The 22,463-nt window shown below is 40.2% G+C and overlaps 1 protein-coding gene across 4 annotated transcripts in view; it reads right to left on the bottom strand.

The window, feature by feature from the left end:
• The window catches only part of LOC121294818 (casein kinase I), a 71,955-nt gene that overhangs the window by 21,091 nt on the left and 28,401 nt on the right, over window positions 1-22,463 (bottom strand). For all 4 annotated transcript variants that reach the window (XM_041218925.1, XM_041218928.1, XM_041218927.1 and 1 more), the window contains exons 3-4: window positions 19,359-19,399; window positions 14,756-14,825 (exon numbers count right to left, since the gene is read on the bottom strand). In XM_041218925.1, the coding sequence (XP_041074859.1) occupies window positions 14,756-14,825; window positions 19,359-19,399 (111 nt within the window). The remainder of the gene's footprint in view (window positions 1-14,755; window positions 14,826-19,358; window positions 19,400-22,463) is intronic.

Genomic DNA, 22,463 nt, shown 5'->3' with positions numbered 1-22,463 from the left:
GAGGTGTTTCACATGATTTCAGGTTAAACACACCTGTCACCTCCCACAGTTGGTTAGTACATTTCCTAACAAAAAGTACATCATGAAGACGAAGGAACATTCAAAGCAAAATCTGGAATAAGGTTCTTCAAAAGCACCAATCAGGAGTAGGATATAAGAACATTTCCAAGGCTCCCCCAGAGCACAGTAAAGTCCACTATTAAGAAATGGAGAGAATATGGCACAACTGTGAATCTGTCTAGAACAGGGTGTCCTCATAAACTGAGTATCTGTGCATGAAGGGCTCTAGTCAGGGAGGCCAGCAAGAGGCCTATGGCAGCTCTAAAGGAGTTACTGTCTTCCACGGCTGAGTTGGGAGACACTGTGCATATCGCAACAATAGCCCGGGTACTTCACAAAACTGGCCTTTATGGGAGAGTGGCAAAAAGAAAGCCATTGTTTAAAAAAAACAAACAAAAAAAAAAAAAAACTTGCACCAAATCTTGGCTAGATTTTGCCAGAAGGCATGTGGGAGACTGAGACCAAGTGGAAGAAGATTCTATGGTCTGAGGAGACCAAAATAGAGCTTTTTGGCCTCAATGCTAAGTGCTATGTTTGGCGCAAGCCTAACAATGCACATCATCCTGAGAACACCACCCCGAGCGTGAAGCATGGTGGTGGCAGCATCATGCTATGGGAATGCTTCTCTGCGTCAGGGCCTGGAAAGATAGTGAAGATAGAGGGCAAAATGGATGCAGCAAAGTACAGAGAAATCCTGGAGGAAAACCTGCTGAAGTCTGCAAGAGACCTGGGACTTGGGAGAAGATTCGTCTTCCAGCAGGACAATGACCCCAAACATACATCCAAACATAAATGGAGTGGCTTAAAAACAAAAAGGTCAATGTCCTGGAGTGGGTCAGTCAAAGCCTGGACCTCAATCCAATTTTTGAGCAATTTTTCAAAGAAGAATGAGCAAAAATTGCAGTGTCCAGATGTGCAAAGCTGGTAGAGACTTATCCAAATAGACTCATGGCTGTAATTGCTGCCAAAGGTGCCTCTACCAAATATTGACTCAAGGGGGTGAATACTTATGCAATCAATTATTTTCTGTTTTGTATTTGCAATTCATTTAGAACAATTTGTAGATTGTATTTGTCACTTTGACATTATGGACTTTTTTTGTGTTGATCAGTGGCAAAAACTTCTAATTAAATCCATTTTGATTCCATGTTGTAACACAATAAAATGTGGAAAAGTCCAAGGGGGGGGGTGAATACTTTTGAGAGCAACTGTAATACACCATCATTTGTACAATAAGTGGACCATTTTGTCTAAGGAGGTGAATGTCATGCAACTGCAGTTTTATAAAGTTAAACTTAGTTCTCTGACAGAACAGTTTAAACAATCACATTCTGAGGTAAAGTAGTACATCACTGTAGGCCAAGCAGACTTATTAAAAAGCTAGTAGCTTCAAATGTCATTTGTTTATTGTTCTTCCTATTTTATGATGTTTGCTATCAAGTTAAATCAAGGCAATATAACCTTACAACTCTGTCAGCCGTCATTTTTGAATGCAGTGCATCAAGAAATGAACAGCCGTGTGAATTTTAAAAGGGTTAAATAGCATTGCTAGCAATTAATGCTTTGAAAACAAAAACACAACCAGACAGGATATTGGTTTCATTGTCAGATTTGCATTTAGAAGCACATAGGGGTGTTCTCACACTACGACAGCTTAATAAAAAGAACGGAAAACAGCCCAAAATCAAATTCCCCGCTGTGAACGCCTCTACCTATCAAAAAGGAGCTACAAAAGGGTAGTTTGCCCAAACTCATTTTTACACAGGCAAGATAATGACTGTCTGAAAGTACTGAGGCTAGAAGGTATTTTACACCTTTGGAGTTTAGCTACGCTTTAGGGATTAAAAGATACTTTCAACTGGAAAAATATTAGAACAGGCTGACTTTTACATGCCTGTGGTGTGAATGCTTAGTATCCTCCTACTGTCACTTTGCACAGAAGCAGATGAGCCACAATCCAGCTCAGATTACACGGATCATAGGGTAATTACTGCCTGCCATGTGTCAGAGCTGGATAATGACTGCACTGCTGACTCAACCCCAAATCATCATCTGAGATCACCATCTAGTAAAATGTCTTCATTTTATCATCCACATTTTATGACTGCTCAGACAATTGGAAGCATGTGTAAGCACACCTACATTTGTTTTGTATACCTTATTGTGATGTTTCCAACCACTACGAGTGATTCTTATTGCAATTACTCAAATGCGGTGCTCTTTACATTTTTTGATTGAGTCGGCTCTTTAGTTCTAGTCTGTGATGTACAGCTATCGCTAAAGTTATGCATCACCTACAATTTTAGGATTGAGACAATATCAAAATTAAACCTATAAAAATTAAATGAACAACGTTTTGCTCCTGAACTCAATCCAAACACCTTCCAGAGACTGCTCAAAAATGAAAATTAACAATGCAATAAGAAACACTTACAAAAAGTTATGTGGACAGTATCTCTCTCTATTATTATAATTTTTTTTTTTTTTTAAATTTGCAGCTATTTAACCCTTAGAGGTCCATTTAATCAGCGCCTGTCAGGTGCATCAGGTCCAATTTATTTTATACGCACTGTTTAAAAGCATTTTTTTCACATTAAAATCGGTTTAAAAAGGAACTGCATATTAACAGGGCGCTCAGTCTTGCATCTCCAGCCAAGCCCCACCCTTTGTTCGCTGTATTTGTCACATACCTCTTTCACAGTAGTGCATACTGATAAATCCTCTCCATCACTCGTTTTATCACCAAACTCCTCAATAATGTGATCCAAGTCATTATTTTATTACTATAACATCTCAAAAAAGCTTTGCAAACATCTGTGATATTCTTTGAGCTCTGGATGCGGAAGCAGCTATTTTGTTTTTACATGTCCGTGCTAGGTCTGTGGTGCATGGCCTCTGTGTATTATTCAGATAAGCCCCTTGGGGGTCAAGAAGAGCTACTTCCTTGTAGTGACCCCTGGGCAACGTCTCCGACGGCAAAAAGCTCTTCAAATCGAACTTACCATGCAATACTTAAGCAAAGCAATGTTGGGCTTGGTTAGTACTTGGATGGGAGACCACCTGGGAATACTGAGTGCTGTAGGCTGCATGTTAAGCTCATACGAATATATAGATACGCTCCTTTTTTTCAGCTTCTCTCAGCTCCCATCGGTCTCACTTGGCCATTGAAAGGTTTTCTCTGCTTTTTCCAGAGAAAAAACAACTGGAGACCTGGGCTTGACGTCTTTTTGATGATATTGGACAGGAAAAGGAACATTGTAAAGTCGGACCTCGTCCAACATAGGACCGCATAGGGTTAAGGCTCAATAACTACAGTATGTCACATCCTGCATCTCAGCCAGAAGGCGAAGGCAACAATGGAACGATTTCGAGGCAACCGGGAAAACCCCCTCCTGCGTTCTTCAGTGTTCCCCCTCCAGGTTACACTCCTACCCTGACTCTGCATTCATCATGCTGCACACAGAGGTGTGCAGGGACATGTCTGGGAGTCCTGCCAAGCACAATGCACACAAGTTATTCCAAAGACTAACAAAAGGCCAAGATGTGAAAATGACAATTTTCATTCATCTATTATTGGCTAAAAACCACAATTATCTTAAAATTATGTTTTAACACCTTTTGTTTTTGTTCTTATTTTGACAGGTTATTGCTGAACTATCTATTTTTGCTCAGTCCAATTGAAGTAATATTAATTAGGGTTTCTCCATCTTATATTTTTAAATATATATTTCAAAACAAATCAAATTTACAAAATTGGGTGTAAAAAAAAATAAAATAAAAACAAGAGGAATTTAAATTGCTTGACCTCCGAGCAATAAAAGACTTATTTACTTTTTTCTAAAAATAAATGAATCACCGGCAAAAATGTTGCACCTCGTGCCTCGACACAGTTTGGATTGCATTTAAACTGGAACCTGGGGGTAAAGCACTGAAAATTATGCCCCAATATTGTAAACTGTTTAAAAGAGACTGCACTGAGCTAAACCAAACCAGCTGCAACCAGTACAAAGAAATCCCTCTTAGAGACCGACTTCAAGGCCTTGGTGCATTAATAAAGCAGAAGTGGCTGGTATGGGGGCAGACATACAGTAGCGTCACCTGCCTTCCAACATTACTGCTTGGCTGTGTGGAAAGCAGTGCTCTGTGAATACAAATGAGGCCTCACTGCTGGCATTCCCTCATTAACACACAGAGCTGGTCAAGGCAGGGTAGGGGAATCACACATATAGTGTCATACTGATCTTACTCTGCATTTTCAAGCCTCTTGTGATATTGTGATGAAAAATGCAGATGCTTGTGTAGCTTTGAGTGCTCGTGATTTTTATTATGGATTGAAAATTCATAATATAAGGCTAGGGCAAATATTTGAATATTCAAAACACTGCTTGAAATGTATAAAATGTTTGTTCATAGAACAAAACTTATAAAAAGGACTGTACCAAACCGATATCATGCTAAGAACACCAACGCATTCACTCGATGGGCTAGTGGGTTTACTTTAAAAATTGTGATATTTTTAAAGAATAATCAAACATGAGAATGTTAGTCCCAGGATTAAAAAAAATAAAGATTCTATATGAATACATTAATACATTTTATGATCAAATTTATCAAATATCTTGTCCCCCGTTTTGATCTGAAATGCCCAACGCACCACTGCCACCCGCAATGATCTGGCAGGAAGGAAGATCAATGAATGACCTCCGTTCCCCCCCCGTCAAGCCAATCACCTTGTTTCACCTGCCAATCAAGCTACTGAAACCCCTTGTGGGGTGCCTGACCAGTATGAGTGGGTGAAGCGCAAAAAGGTAAAACTATCCTCAACTGACTTTCCTTGCCAAGGCAGATGGAACCTCATGGCCTCACTGCCTCCTTGGTATTTCCAACCTTTTCTGTAACTGAATTTCTTTTCCACCTTCCTCCTCCACTGTTCACCCTTTTTATGCAGAAACCCATCTTATTCACTGCACCTTTACTCCATGTCCACAGCAACAGAAATATGACAATGGTTCCTGTGCTTAAATAAAATTAATATTTAAAAAAGAAAAAAAGTGCTACAATTAGTACTATTAGGTATCATATTCAGTGACTATAGAAAGTCTACACCCCCTTGAACTTTATTGAACATGCATTTAATGAGGATTTTTTTTCCCCCACTTATCTACACACCATACTCCACACTGTTAAGGGGGAAAGTTTTTATTGAGAAAATATTTATATTAAAATACAAACCTGAAAGATCTTAATTAGATAAGTCTCCACCCCCCTGACTTAATATTGGGTGGAAGCACCTTTGGCAGCAATTACAGCTGTGAGTCTGTTGGGATAGGTCTCTATTAACTTTGCACACACATATTTGACCATTCTTCTTTACAAAACTGTTCAAGCTCTATCAAGTTCCTTGGGGAGCGTTGAAGGACAGCAATCTTCAAGTCATACCACAAATTTCCGCTTGGATTTAGGTCGGGGCTCTGACTGGGCCACTCAAGGACATGTACTTTTTTGTTCCTTAGCCACTCCAGTGTAGCTTTGGCTGTGTGCTTTGGGTCATTGTCATGCTGAAAGGTGAACTTCCATCCCAGTTTCAGCTTTCTTGCAGAGGGCAGCAGGTTTTCCTCAAGGACTTCTCTGTACTTTGCTCCATTTATTTTCCCTTCTATCCTGACAAGTGCCCCAGGCCCTGCCGATGAGAAACATCCCCATAACATGATGCTGCCACCACCATGCTTCACAGTAGGGGTGGTGTTCTTTGGGTGATGCGCTGTGTTGGGTTTGCTTTGCATTTGGGCCAAAAAGTTCCATTTTAGTTTCGTCAGACCACAAAACTTTTTGCCACATGGCTACAAAATCTCCCAAGTGTTTTTTACAAAATGTGATTCAAGGTTGGCTTTCTTGAGTAACGGCTTCCTTCTTGCCACCCTACCATACAGGCCAGATTTGTGGAGTGCTTGGGATATTGTTGTCACCTGCACACTTTGACCAGTCTTGGCCATAAAAGCCTGTAGCTCTTGCAAAGTTGCCACTGGCCTCTTGGTAGCCTCACTGATCAGTCTCCTTTTTGCTCGGTCATCCAGTTTGTTGGGACAGTCTGATCTAGGCAGGGTCTTGGTGGTGCCATACACCTTCCACTTCTTAATAATCATCTTGACCGTGCTCCAAGGGATAGTCAAAGCCTTTGATTTTTTTCTGCTCAAGACTGCAGAGATGAACACTGCAAACCCTTGGCAAGATGCATAGATGAAAATTGCAAACCCTTGGCAAGATGCACAGAAAAAAAAACTGCAAACCCTTGGCAAGATGCACAGATGAAAAATGCATACCCTGCGCAAGATGCACTTAATTAATTTTACTTAATTAGTTTAATCACTTAAACTAATGTTGATGTCTCACTGCAACCTCATGCAGAGGGTAAACATTTGTTATTCATATAACACTCATTTTGTTGCATTCTTTCGATGGTTCAGCAGAGGTGACTGTTTTAGTTGACCTGCCTGTGGATGAAAAATCTACAAAAACCATTTGTAACACAAGTAAGGCTTAACTTAGTTTAGGTTAATTTCAGTTCAAGTGAGTATTTTTTAATCGTTTCTTTTACCACATTTTACTATGTTACAACCAACATTTCTTTTAAAGTACTAAGTTCACAGTACTTTAACAAGATTTCTACCATGACTAAAAAACTACAAAACTAAGGCTACACAGCTCTTGTGAAATCATCTGACCCATTTCTACTTTATTTTGGTTCAGGCCTTAGATTTAATATAAATAATAATTCTTATTTAAATCATGGTAGAATTCTCATACAACTACAAAATGTTAAATCTCACTTGTGAAAGTAGGTGTTTTGCTTAAAATAACTTGTGAAATTTTGCATACTTTACATCACCCAAGATTAGATCTTACCTAGTACAGCGCTCAATAATACTTTGAACATCAATTACAGGTACAAGAAGTGGATGAGCAGATGAGGAAGGTGTGGCTGAAATATATGACTGCCTCTGGAGCTTACTACCGTTGGCCTGTAAAAGATGACATTTCCTGAGAATCGTGGAGCAGGATTCAAAAGATTCTTCTGCCACCTAAACTTGTGGTGGAAAAAAAGTACAAGCAGAATTCAAATGTTCCATTTTGCTATGAAAGAATATTGGTTTAGAGTGAACTTTAAAAAAAAAAGGTTTTATTGTGTCCTTGTTACACGGTGACAAACTACTCAGAATTTAAAAGTGCCTCAATTAATACAATTAAGATTAACCATCCAAAAAAAAAAATGTATGAAATGAAAAGATGCATGTTTAATGTGCCAAGCAATATCTTAATAAACTGACGTTTCTTTAATTCATCTATTCGTTTTTATTTAGTAATAGGGAAGAAAGAAAAAAAAAAGAAAATATTTGAAGGATAAAGGCTAGCTTCATCTCACAGAAAACCAAACAGTGCGACACAAGTTCTCCCCTATAAAAGTACAACAGATAGCTTTAATGCATGGTACTTATTGTAAGAAATTTTACTTGCTTGTTGGTTTTTAAAACAGAGTTTGGTGTCCTTGTTACATGGCAACAAAGCTGGTGAGCCTCTTGCTTTAGGGCTGCTTTGCAGAAGTGCAGTGCTATACTATCTTTTCCCTCTGGAAACCTAGCCTTCAGGAGTTACTTATTTAAATCTTATATGAAATTAATATATTGAATAATATTTTTTTTGTGCTTTGTAATCCATTTATTGTGGAATGACCCTGCAATAAGAGCTCACTGGTCCAATACGGACCCATAATCCAATGATAAACAACATCCATCAACACACACCAGCATGTTTCTATTAAAGAGAACTATTCTGGGAATCCTTTTAATGAGCTGTTGTGGTGACATTTTAGAACAAAAGGCAAAGTTAACACCTTTAGATACCTCAATGCCATTCAAGTACCTGAAGGGCAATAGTTACAATTAGAGCTGCATAACTTGGTACAAATAACTACTACCTTTAGCACAGTAGTGACGGACTGCCCTAATTATAACTATGACCAATTATAAACCAAACTTTTAAAGGTTTATGTTTACAGATGCCCCTGGATGTTCTAATAAACCTTATTTATTTCAAACCAGAAATCCATCTCTGGCTATGCCAAGCCAGGGATTGTATTCCAGTTCAAGAAAAAGCACTTCAGCCTATAACTATAAAGCAATTGTTAAATCAAGGAAGCGTTATTCAATTTAGTATTATAAATCCAATCTTTCGTTCTCTGCCAGATGGTTTAAGGAAGGCCTTTTTCCAATGCCCACAATATCAAAAAGTTCTGTCTTATCACCTTCCAGGTGTCAAGTGAAGCAAGCATTTAGCAATAATCTTCAGCAAACACAGGCAGGAACACAGTTTCAACAGCATGCCCATAAATCACAAGGACAGGCTTTTTAGTTATTATGCAAAGCACAACACATGTTGTTCACGGGACTGGAAGTGGAATGTACTGTTCCTACTGTATCTCTTTTATTCTTATCCACTACAAAGATATCCCCACATTCCACCCACTGAAACACGTATGGAACTCTCACATGGCCTTGAGTCTGAATCATCAGGCCACCCAGTCCATAAGCTTTAACCATGAAGAAATGCTGCCTTGAAGGTCCCTCTTCTCTAACCACAAGACCACACTCACTCAGCTCTAACCTGTATGCCACACTGCCTCCCTGTTCCTAATCTCAAACCACACTGGCCTCCCTGTTCCTCATTTCAAACCACATTGGCCTCACTGTTCCTCATCTCAAACCACATTGGCCTCCCTGTTCCTCATCTCAAACCACACTGGCCTCCCTGTTCCTCATCTCAAACCACACTGGCCTCACTGTTCCTCATCTCAAACCACATTGGCCTCACTGTTCCTCATCTCAAACCACATTGGCCTCCCTGTTCCTCATCTCAAACCACATTGGCCTCACTGTTCCTCATCTCAAACCACATTGGCCTCACTGTTCCTCATCTCAAACCACATTGGCCTCACTGCCTCCCTGTTCCTCATCTCAAACCACATTGGCCTCACTGCCTCCCTGTTCCTCATCTCAAACCACATTGGCCTCACTGCCTCCCTGTTCCTCATCTCAAACCACATGGTCACACTGCCTCCCTGTTCCTCATCTCAAACCACATGGTCACACTGCCTCCCTGTTCCTCATCTCAAACCACATGGTCACACTGCCTCCCTGTTCCTCATCTCAAACCACATTGGCCTCCCTGTTCCTCATCTCAAACCACATTGGCCTCACTGCCTCCCTGTTCCTCATCTCAAACCACATTGGCCTCACTGCCTCCCTGTTCCTCATCTCAAACCACATGGCCTCACTGCCTCCCTGTTCCTCATCTCAAACCACATTGGCCTCCCTGTTCCTCATCTCAAACCACATGGTCATACTGCCTCCCTGTTCCTCATCTCAAACCACATGGTAACACTGCCTCCCTGTTCCTCATCTCAAACCACATTGGCCTCCCTGTTCCTCCTCTCAAACCACATTGGCCTCACTGCCTCTCTGTTCCTCATCTCAAACCACATGGCCTCACTGCCTCCCTGTTCGTCATCTCAAACCACATTGGCCTCACTGTTCCTCCTCTCAAACCACATTGGCCTCACTGCCTCCCTGTTCCTCATCTCAAACCACACGGTCACACTGCCTCCCTGTTCCTCATCTCAAACCACACGGCCACACTGCCTCCCTGTTCCTCATCTCAAACCACATGGCCTCACTGCCTCCCTGTTCCTCATCTCAAACCACATTGGCCTCACTGTTCCTCATCTCAAACCACACGGCCACACTGGCCTCCCTGTTCCTCATCTCAAACCACATGGCCTCACTGCCTCCCTGTTCCTCATCTCAAACCACATGGCCTCACTGCCTCCCTGTTCCTCATCTCAAACCACATTGGCCTCCCTGTTCCTCATCTCAAATCACATGGTCACACTGCCTCCCTGTTCCTCATCTCAAACCACATGGCCTCACTGCCTCCCTGTTCCTCATCTCAAACCACATGGTCACACTGCCTCCCTGTTCCTCATCTCAAACCACATTGGCCTCACTGTTCCTCATCTCAAACCACATTGGCCTCACTGCCTCCCTGTTCCTCATCTCAAACCACATTGGCCTCACTGCCTCCCTGTTCCTCATCTCAAACCACATTGGCCTCACTGCCTCCCTGTTCCTCATCTCAAACCACACGGCCACACTGCCTCCCTGTTCCTCATCTCAAACCACACGGCCACACTGCCTCCCTGTTCCTCATCTCAAACCACACGGTCACACTGCCTCCCTGTTCCTCATCTCAAACCACATGGTCTCACTGCCTCCCTGTTCCTCATCTCAAACCACATTGGCCTCACTGCCTCCCTGTTCTTCATCTCAAACCACATTGGCCTCACTGCCTCCCTGTTCTTCATCTCAAACCACATTGGCCTCACTGCCTCCCTGTTCTTCATCTCAAACCACATTGGCCTCACTGCCTCCCTGTTCTTCATCTCAAACCACATTGGCCTCACTGCCTCCCTGTTCTTCATCTCAAACCACATTGGCCTCACTGCCTCCCTGTTCTTCATCTCAAACCACATTGGCCTCACTGCCTCCCTGTTCCTCATCTCAAACCACATGGCCTCACTGCCTCCCTGTTCCTCATCTCAAACCACATTGGCCTCACTGCCTCCCTGTTCCTCATCTCAAACCACATGGTCACACTGCCTCCCTGTTCCTCATCTCAAACCACATGGTCACACTGCCTCCCTGTTCCTCATCTCAAACCACATGGTCACACTGCCTCCCTGTTCCTCATCTCAAACCACATGGTCACACTGCCTCCCTGTTCCTCATCTCAAACCACATTGGCCTCACTGCCTCCCTGTTCCACATCTCAAACCACATGGTCACACTGCCTCCCTGTTCCTCATCTCAAACCACATTGGCCTCACTGCCTCCCTGTTCCTCATCTCAAACCACACGGCCACACTGCCTCCCTGTTCCTCATCTCAAACCACATGGTCACACTGCCTCCCTGTTCCTCATCTCAAACCACATGGTCACACTGCCTCCCTGTTCCTCATCTCAAACCACATGGTCACACTGCCTCCCTGTTCCTCATCTCAAACCACATGACCTCACCTTACTCAGTGTTACAATCCACTCAGCACCTGAACTGATGGGTAAACTCGCACGATGTGTCACAATCTGACTGTGTGTTAAGAAGTGAGGTCAGGTTACCTCAGATTCGTAGCCCCGGCCTCTGAATAATTGACTTGCTTCTGCTCTGAAGAATGATTAGAGCTGGCCTGACTGGGAGTGCCTCTCTTGCCCCCGAAGGGGCTTCTCCCAATTAGCTTCACACAGAGTTGAAGAAAGAGCAGAGTGGGTGATGCGGCACGCAGACTTAACACTTCAAAGTGAATAGGAGTTAGTACAAAGAGAAAGCTTCTGTCAAGCACTGCCTTCGTGTCAGTGCTACAGTACAATGAACTGATACAGCCTGACGAGCCACTTTCAGCTGTAACTATAAACACTTGTACGTTCTAAAACTAGCAAATGATGAACTATTAGTTGGCCAACGATTCAGATGACTTCTTGACCATTTTTGACAATTGGACAAAACTGCTTACTTACAAGATTTAAATGGAAACTGTATCGGTTTCTTTCTAGTGGCTGGTTTCAGAGACCCTCATAAGCCCTAATCGTGGATGGCCTAACGATACCTAAAATATTCCAAGATTGCTGCTAATCGGGGTCTGTGAAACCATCAAAGTTGACTTCTGCTTTTTATTTCTGTTGACGGTTCTAGTTCTCAAAACTTTTGAGGAATTCCACTGTTCACTCTTTTCATGGAGAAACCCATCTTATTCACTGCACCTTTACTCCTGGGCTATGTACACTTCAGAAACTTTATTCGTGAGTGCAGGAAAAGAGCATAAAAAAAGTTAAACATATTGTTCACGTATTATATATTTAAATCAAACTCTTTGGGAACTATGAGACATTAACAGAAATAAAAGGAACATATTTTTATTTAGAAATAATAGATTTATTATACAAATATTTTATTATGTTTTCTGTTAATAGTTCCTGAGGACTGTAATCAATCCACAATAGTGAATCCATAGCAGGTTATAGTTACCAAACAAAATGAGATGCAATGCAAAGTTTCACAGATTCAGATTTACAGGAACAGGACTGTCTTACTGAACACTGCTATGCGTAATAAGATCCCAAAAAGCTTTGGGATTTATAAATTATGTATTTATTTATTTTTTTTAAAAACAAGACAAAAACTGGAGTTCGCTATGTAAAAAATAAATACATTGCGAATTAACTGAGATTACATTTATTTATTTATTTAAGGAATGAAAAAAATATGAAAATATTTGAAATAAACGGAGCACAAAGAGGTTAAGTGACCTGCTCAGGGTCACAAAATGAGTCACTGGTTGAGCCAGGATTTGAACCGGGGACCTCCTGGTTACAAGCCCCCCCCTTTTTTTTTCTTAACCTCCGGACCACACAGCCTCCTTATTCACAACCATAGCGGAGACCAGGGTAGACCATTTTGAGGGTACAGTTTTAAAAGATTATGAAACTGCCGTTTGGCAGTGCAATTAAGTGGCCATCAGTTGTTGCTGTTTCCAATAAACAATGAAGAAAGTAAATTGCTTCCCTAACAGGTAGTGGACTTGGCTTGGGTTTACATAATTACTGGGGAAAGTTCACGTTCAAATCTGGAACCGTTGCTTTCTCATAAATCCAAAGCAAGTATTTAATGAATGCATTCCATCAGGACATCAGTTGGGGGGGGGGGGTAACTTTGGTCTATTCTACCTCTAGCCAAATACCTGCAAGTGGGTCATAAAAGGTATTTTTAGATCCCTATTAAAAGGATAGTTCTTTATAGAGAGGTCCTGGGGTACAGAGAGGCGGGTTTTTACTAATTATAAACCACATGGACCATCTCACCCTTTACCCGCTAGAACCAACTACTGAGAAAAACAAGTTTATTAGCTCTCACAAAGTGAAAAATACATACCAAAAGACAGCTGTAATGGGATAAAAAAAGTCTGACAATTTAAGGTTTTCATGTTTGTTAAATTGCTTGAAATCTATTATGCCAGTTAACCTGCCAATTCAGTTGGTGCTGCCTAAATTGGGATATTGATAAAAATCGGGATTCCTGGTTCCCAACTCTGGGAGATTGTTCTTCCCAATGCTATATATGTTGCTTAACTGGGATGTCACTTCATTGAATAGCGATACAGTATTTTTCAAGAATGGAGATCGCTTTTCAGAGCAAGACAGGTCGCGTAGTACAGTGCAGGGAGTACGCGATTGTGCTGTGCCTTGCATAAACTACACTGAACTCTTAAAGGAGGAGGAGTCTCCTGTGGTTTCTCAGGCTAATGTTGCAAAGTTGGTGTGCCAACATCAGAGGTGCCTTGCCTTGTGATAAGATGTGATTTCATTCTTTTTCATTTCATGTAGAAATAAAAAAAAAAACAGCGATTCATTTAGGAATAAAAAAAAAACATTGACTTGTATTTTAAATTATGTATTTAACATTTAATCATAATGTGACTTAATTCTTTTCATTAAGAAAAAAAAGTGTGACTAAGATTCTTAAATGCCTCTGGTATAACTGGGACAGCCGCATATTCAGGATATTATTCCTTCTCCCGAGGCGTCAAAATAAAGCAGCACCGACTGTACACCTGAAAATACATGTTGAGGTAGAGAATAAGCATGCCAAAAGAACTGGAGCAATTACACAGTAAAAATCACTGAACTGCCCATTTCTAAAATACAGCATTAACCTAAACTATTTCCAGATTCATAAAGGTACACTACTGAAAGCATGGTACGGTCCACTGGCTCTGGTGCATAGAAGTAGGCTAGATGATCCATATGCCTTAATTTGGCTAATTATTTACCAGCATTTAGGACCATAAAATGTTATCTAAAAACATGCCACTAAAACCGAGCTTGGTTGAAATCAGAGTTTAGGGTGGGGACGTTCTTGTAAATTGGTTGATTTTGCCAGGAAACCTCCAAAGTTTCCAAATAGACACAGTGAGCCTCTGTATCACCGGATATGATTCACCACAAGCACTCAGACACATCAGGCGAAGCTGTGGACAGCTGGAATTCCAGGTTTACTGGGTGTGGCAGTGTGATCTGCAGCTCTGCCACACTGAAATGCCAGGCACTTGCAATTACAGCTTCGCTAGGCTTCAGCACTACAGGAAGTGTGAGCAGATTCAGTGAAAAGAAAATCTGTCTGAGTATTGAGACATTTCACTCTGTCTTCATTCCTCAGCTAGGCCGCAAGCAAGCAAGGCAGAACACCGACAGCAAAAAATATGTTTGGTTGACTTGCTGAGAACCTAGACTGTTGAGAAGTTTAGAATAAAAGCTATTAACTCATTTCTGTTTTCTGCAATTTCTGTAAACAAAAAAAAAAAAAAAAAAAAAAATACAAGCAAAAAAAAAAAGCATTTCACCAAAAAAAAAAAAAAAAAAAAAAAAAAAAACACATTCCACGTAAACCTGCTGCAGAACAAAAGGAGACAAACAAATCAGCTTTCCTTCAGATTGAAACTAAACAAATTGTTATAGGGAACAAATTAAAAATGTAACAACTGCCTTGGGTCCTGACTAATATCAACAATGACAGAATGAAGTCTATTCCCTCTTACCTGTGCTGCCCAGCTGCTTGTAGAAGCGGTATTCTAGATGGAGCTGTGGAGCTCGGGACTTGATTGGTTCCTGCAGAAGAAAGAGGAGGAGAAATGATAAACATGCTCGCCACACCTTCTGAACATTACTGGCACAGAGCAGAGCCACTGTCAGTTGTGTTTAGGGATGTAGGCCAGTGGTCCTCAAACACTTTTTGGTTTGTGGCCACCAACACTTACTGGTGGCCACACTGTTAATTTTTCCTAAAAAATACCAAAGTACATCATACGAAAAGTAGAGAAAATGCAGACATATGAACTTCTAAAAATGTTTATGTATCTCTATAATAAAGCCAAAGTGCTTCTCATTTAAAAATACAGCGCCCTTTTCAACTCTGTACTGGATCATAATTCCCAGAACCTTTATATTTTATTTATCCCTGCCACTGTGGTTTCTTTGCAATAAAATGTGCGAAAGACACACTTTCATAAAGTAATAGCATTACTGAGGTTTACTTCTGTCTTGTGACAACTGTCAAACTTAACTTAAAGTAAAATGTGGAAAAGGGGGCTTTGTTCAAAAGGAAAATAAATAAATAAAAACACCAATAGCTTTTGTTTCTTAGTCTTCTCATAACAAAAAACAGGATCGCGACCACACAAAATCCCACTGGTGGCCACATATGAGGAACACTGGTCTTGGTTGCTAAAGAAATACAGGGAGAACAGTACAAGCACCCCCCTTTAAAATATAAAATCCCAGCTTCTTCTAAGAGTCTATAGCTTCAGATGGTGTTCGTAGTCACAGTAGTTATTATAATACTCTGATCACGCAGAGTAGTTCAGAGTTCTACTTTTTATATCCATTGAATCATTTTATTTAATTGAAGCTTATAGGGGGATTCAAAAAGTGTCCATAGAGCAGGCATGACCAACAGTTTTGAAAGGTCACACTTCTGCATGGTGTGTCAGTAATTACCAAGCAGAGTCAATGGCTATATACCTCTCAAGCACCAAGCCAGTTATAGATCTACACAGAAATCAAAGAGAAACAGTTGTAAAGAGTTACAAAATAAATAAATATTTAAACGCTAGTTATAGGAACTGTGGGTGAAATGATTGATAATCCGACTTTCCTGAAGAGTATTTCATCATAGTTGTTTCAGTGCAAACAACTTGCTTGTAAAGTCCAGGTTTACATAAATCAGGTTCTCCAGCACAACATTACAAGCTATAAAAAGGTTCATGCCTGAACAAACAGCTGTTTAGCTTTTTTTTTTTCTGTACATTTTATTGATATACATGTTTAAGTAAGACAGCAGCATGGCTCACAGCAGCACAAGGCTGAAACTGAAACTCGAGGCTTAGGAAAGTTACAAGAGGAGAACAAAACTTCATTAAGAAACAAACACATACCTATTAGCAGAAGCAGACTCCATTGATTTCACTGCAATTACACACAAAACAGACACACCACTCCCCATAGCTGGTAGCTAACTCCGCAATCAACATCAATATGTCTAGCTTACTTTAGATTTACATACTCCCCTTTCACACCACTGAACGGCAGGCCTCTTGTTGCCAATTAGGTCTTCCATTTAACGCAACTGGTGAAAAGCTTCAGTAGCTTAGAGCTACACACCTTCACTGTAAAACCCTCGATCCAGGGTGTTGAGAGTATACATTCAAGTTAGTAAGGTATCGACTAACAGGCTTTTTTTGTTGGACTGGTTTATTTTGGTGCTTCTCAAACTGATGACACAGAAAGTGCAACGACAGGTTTGATTCAGTAGTTTAGCAAGCCCAAGTGTTTGCAGTGTAAACTATGTGGTGTAAAGCAGTGTGCTCTCGTACCGCCTTACAAGTCCAAATTCCATTGGAAGTATTTAACACCCAAGTGTGTTTATAGACAACCAGGCTTAGTGGGCCTTCACAAGAGTGTTTCAATGCTTCACAAGACTGTATCAAACACATATTCCTCTAGTCACATCTTTGACTACAGATGTATTGAGTTTTGATTTAACTTTTCCTTTCGAGAAACCAAAGCTATTTTTTTTTTTTAAACGTTAAAATCAGTTTAGTCAAAAAGCAAAGGGAAACTCATAAATCTTTAACTTTTTTACTTTAATGTGGCCATTTCCAGGTTCTGCAAGATTCTACACATACACCATATAACTTCACATCATGAGTTTGAGTATAGTTTAGAGCATTATTTGAATTACATTTAATATTATAGTACGCAATTTAATGGTTAGGGTTTACCATTTCTCGCTTCCTAAAGTGAGTACAGAGGCTACTAAAAGATCATTTGCCTATTTTGCTCCTTGGTCTTGGAATGATTTACAATCTAAATTAAGTTAGCGGCACAATGATCTGCTTGAGTTGTGCATGTTTGTTTTAAGTAGTTGAGTAGACTTGTTACTGTTTGTTACTATTTGATTGTTTCACCAATTGTTGATTGTATTATTATGATATAATACAATTTTATTTTTGTATCTGTTTTTGTACCATGTTTTATTGTGCTGCTGCTGCCTTTCTTGGTTAGGTCGCAGTTGTAAAAGAGATTTGAATCTCAATGTGCTTACCTAGTAAAATAAAGGTTTTAAAAAAATAAATTGCAGGTAAACAGACTATAACTAAGTCCCACAGTAATGTTCCCCCCACTTTCCCCATGGTTATACTAGTTACCATAGTTCGTCATGTTTTTAGTATGCTTTACCATGACTCTCTGTGCTTTAACATGCTTTCACGGCTTTATTACACTTTGCTGTGCTTTTACTGTGGGAATCTTTTATAATGGAAACACTGGGCCCTATTAAAACAAAACTCTTTAGGAAAAGGTTTTTAGGTTATTTTGATTTTTCAAGGCACAGTTTAACCTATGAGAAAGTTTTTAACACTCTTCACCCCAAGTCCTCAGCACCTTTAGTTCATCTGAAAAATGTATTCATGTTAGAACTTAATTTCAATGTCCTTATTTTATGGAATGTTTGCGCTACACTATTGCTATAATTCAGCTGCAGTCCTGTATAAATGTAGAATGCTGCAGAATCCCTAAAGGGTTTTTTATGTTGCAATTCACTCCTCCTATTATTCTACATCCATCACATTATGCAATGTTCAGCAAACCAGTTGCCTCATTGAGATCATTTGGAGGTTCATATGTTTTACAAAACACGAGCCCTGTTGAGAACAGCTACAGTGCTCTTAACACCAATCTAGTGGCAGGCCGTCACAAATCAGTGCCTGCTTAATAAGGCAATACACTTAAAGAGTACTGCATTATTAAGCTACACTTCCAGTAAAAAAATACAGCAAATACTGGAGAGATGGAGGAGTCCTGCAAGCATGGTTTAACTGCAGTTCGCTGGGGACCCAGGGTTGCTTTCGTCTTCCTGAAGGAATCGGAATGAAAATCGTATAGGTCCAATTTGCCTCACTGCATTCCAGAAACCACTACTGGCTAGACAAGACTCAGACTGGGCCCTCACCTCCAGGTTTCAGTAGCTAGGTAACACACCCATTGCTTTAGTTCAGAATGTGGATTTACATTGGGAATTTTTGCCCTTTTGTCCTCCTACTGTAATTGGGTTGAATCGATAAGCCAACATTTGAATTAGGCATTTCAAAATTACAGGTGCAAAATTTGTAGTCCCAAGAGGGCTGCTGGAGTATCATAGGTGAAACTAACACCAAGTACTGGGATGAAGGGTCAGCTGAACCTTCACCTTTAACCCAGCACTGACCTGGGTTGAGCGTTCTTGTTCTTATGAAACCCACACAAAAAGTATACATCAGAAGAAACTAGACGCTTTACAATGGCTTATTCATAGATAGTAGGTGGAAACCGAACCATTAATGCAAATGTGATGCATTACACATTCCACAAGGGCAAGCCAACACACTCAGTATCTTGTGGTAGTTTGCCAGTCCTATCACGAATGCTATTGTTTCAATGGCTTGGTACCAACTGAGGTAAAAATGGACTTTGAAATAATAGTTTGACATGTGTTTTTATATCATGCAATATGCTGTAGAGGGTTTTCGTATTGTATGTTTGTACTACACAATCCATAATCTATTAGCAATAGGTAACTATTAATTAAACAAATAAATGCAAATGGGACACATACATATTTGTATATTTCAGCAGTTTAGTTTACTGGCCTGCTGTTTTGAGTGGAGTTATCCTTCCTATTCTACTACAGCGTTCTGTAGTTCTGAGTGGAGGACTTGTTCGGTGAACGGCTGCAGTGAGTTTAAAACTAAAGAAATTCCAATTATTCCAATGATTTTATCAGCAGTTAATTTATGTATTTATTTTTAAGTAGCGAGACAGCAAGTGTATTTTGCACGGCTACCCAACAAAATGAACTTCACTGAAGTAGTTTACCGATGGTATGCCTCTATTGGCAAATTAAAAAAATTGTACATGTTGCTGACAGACCAAAACACAGTGGTCGGACCCCAGTGTAACCTTCAAGCAAACGCAGTGAGTGAACCACAGCAGTGCGTTGACCTTGGTGAAATAATGCTTCATACAAACCAAAAACTAACTGCGTCGCCTCTGCATTGCTTTAGAAGTACAGAGTCATTTAACACATGGAAGCATGTTGCTACTTACCAATTTGATGGCTACGTATTCGTTTGTGTACAGATTTTTACCTGGAAATGAGAAAGAAGAAAAATGAAATCAGCTCAGTTGTAACATGGTGGCACAGCCTTCAATCTGCATTCTGTCTGAACCATACAATTCAATAAGCACTCGATGGACAAGAATGGGCCTACAGCCCAGACTAAATATACCAACACCTACAGTAGTAGCAAACTAGAAACGTTCTTTAAAATCAGACTTTGCACCACTGTATAGTTCGCAGTAAGAGAGTATAAAAATTGTTCATATTCTACTGATACATGTCTGTTACATTCCACAGCTGTAAATTACAAAGGAGTCATCAGAATGACAAAAAATGGTGACCATGCACAGTAGAGCTGCAGTAAAATCTCCTGAACCCAATTAGTCTTGCTTCACAAAAAACATGAAAAAAATGTTTGGCTCCAATTTATTCAAAAAGACAAATATGGGGCTTAAGATCAGCTTGCATACATAACAAAAGTTACAGTGGCTCTCAAAAGTATTCACCCTTCCCTTGGACTTTTCCACATTTTATTGCGTTACAACATGGAATCAAAATGGATTTAATTAGGAGTTTTTGCCATTGATCAACACAAAAAAAAAAAGTTGGATGGGGGACCTTTGTACGATCAGTTAAGGCTACTACCCAGCCTGATCGCATTGTTTTGTGTTCAAGATTTGTTTTTGTTCACACTTATTTGGTTCTGTGAGCAGTATTTTTTTGTATTATATAGAAAGGGTGCTGCCGCATCTTTTGCAACTGCAGTTGCTTTGTTTGTTTTTGGTTCCTGCTTCTGGCCTGTCGTCACCACACGGCTACCCTGTCACACCCAGTTTAAGAAAACTGCATGATATCAGTAGTCTCCTATGCCAAATTGGAACGCTGACAGACATTTAAGTATACCTCCCATACTTTATTATTAGAGTAATTTGCACTTTGAAAGAAAATGACTCCATCTACAAGAAATTTACATGTAAACCCAAACTACCGGAAGCGTACTAACAGAATAGGGTGCCAAAAAGGCAAAACATTATTTTTGCATATAAACCACGCCAATGCCAGTGAATGCTCCCAATCCTGTGAAAGGCATATAGACAGGGGTTCACATGACTGGTATGTAAGTACGCATGCAAACCCATAAAGAAATGCGGATTGCCATATTATTTTTAAGGACACAAAGGCGTACGGTCAGTACATTTAACAGGAAAGCATTTTTTATAAAGCCAGCGAGGGTGCTTACACTTGCAAAGTGAGCTATACCTGCCTAACCTCGGGATTTCCTGGAGAAGCACTGTCAACGGTCCCTGGGAGGGTTCCAATTTAACTACAGTCCTTCCCTGCTTGGGCCGTCATTCGCTGCTTCAAGTTTTTATTAAAAACTTTGAGCGCGATAGTTGGAAATACTCTAGTTCATAAGATTAAATAATTCTTTTAAAGTGCACTTGAAACAACCAATGATAGCAGGGATCTCTACTAAGCCGTCCATTCAGAGAAGAGTGATGCAGTTACAGGGAGTGGTATGAAAGAAGCTTGCTTATACTTCGCTTCTCAAACTGAGCGGGAGTGAGAGCGATATGTTTAAAAGCTGTCGCACACACACACACACCATTTTACTCAAAATAATACATCTTTTGCCCTCAGGTATATGTCTATATAAATAACATTGTGCCGTCAAGCTAACAAGTTCAAAAACCCTAATAAAAAGTGATGAAGTGTTTGGGTTTTTGCTTTTGAATCCCCAGGGTGGATACTGAAATAAATACAGAATGGCTGATGTCTTGTTAAACATTGCAATAACCAGCAATCCAGACTCACGTGAGACCCTAATGATAAAAGTGATGTGATCCTCCTCATATAGAGCAACCTTGAGGAGACCGCAGCTTCAAGGCCAGCTCTCCGACATATCGCAACTTGAACTCTTCTACTTCCCCCAGTACAGGAAAAGCAGTCAAGCTAAAATGCACCCAGCACACGTTCTAAAATCACTTGTTACCAAAAGTCTTTGCCAATACAAGGCATTTTATAAAAGTTGTAGAACCCATTCACCAAATACCGTTGAACAGAGATTCCAGTCCTGGAGTACAGATCCATTCCAGGTTTAAGAGGTGTTCTGAAATAAGTGCTTAAAAAGAATGAGTCGCGGGGTTCCAAATATAGCGCTACACATCATCAGTGTTGCTACAACTGTTTAAATTATATGCCCGTAATTTTTATTTTAATTGTTAACATCCCGACAGCTTTTTACACTTATAACTTTAAAGTCTGTTTCAAAGCTCTTTTCAAAATGTCCGCTCTAGTGCACTGATAATGCAAGGATTATGGCCCACATTGTCAAACAGGTAACATAACAATAACTTTTCCATGATGTGGTATGGAAAAGAAAAAAGCTAGGAGCACTTGTTACTATAGTTTTTTTAAAATCACGTCCTGCAGCGATTTAGACTGGAGGACAGATCTCAAACCACAGTGCACTAGAGCAGCCATTTTGAAAATAGCTTTGAAGCTTTAAAGTTACAAGTCTCTATGCTCAACATGTTTACAAGTCGGGAGAATTGTTCAAATTTTGTACAGCAGGCCATCTATACCATTTAAAAGAACAGTAAGTTCTTTTGTGTTTCACTCAATTTGATGGAGAGAGAGAGAGAGAGAGAGAGAGAGAGAGAGAGAGAGAGAGAGAGAGAGAGAGAGAGAGAGAGAGAGAAATATTGGGGTTTAGGGAAAGGTCTGGTAGGTGAAATACTCAATACAGTATTCCTCACAGCTTCTTTACTCATTGTAACAGAGCTTTTCAGAGACCAGCAACACATCAGCTACTGATGGACAGATACAACAGGGCTACATATAGCAGCCCTCCGAGTCTCTGAAAGTCCAACATGTAGGCAATATGTCCTCTCTGGGGTCTGGATTACCACATAAAATTACCTGAGGTTTGCTCTTATTATTTATACATTAATCACACCCACTTGATTGAAACACAGCAGTGTGATACCCTGCGCTGGGGCAGACAGCATCTATTCTCTATTTTCTTTCTCCAGCTATAATACGGTTCTGGAGATCAGAGATCAGTAATAAAAGGAAAGGCACAAAACAAA

This window comes from Polyodon spathula, chromosome 19 (genome assembly GCF_017654505.1).
Source record: "Polyodon spathula isolate WHYD16114869_AA chromosome 19, ASM1765450v1, whole genome shotgun sequence".
Classification (NCBI taxonomy): Eukaryota; Metazoa; Chordata; class Actinopteri; order Acipenseriformes; family Polyodontidae; genus Polyodon; species Polyodon spathula.
Note: the sequence above shows the minus strand (reverse complement) of the source record. Positions and strands in the feature narration are given on the sequence as shown.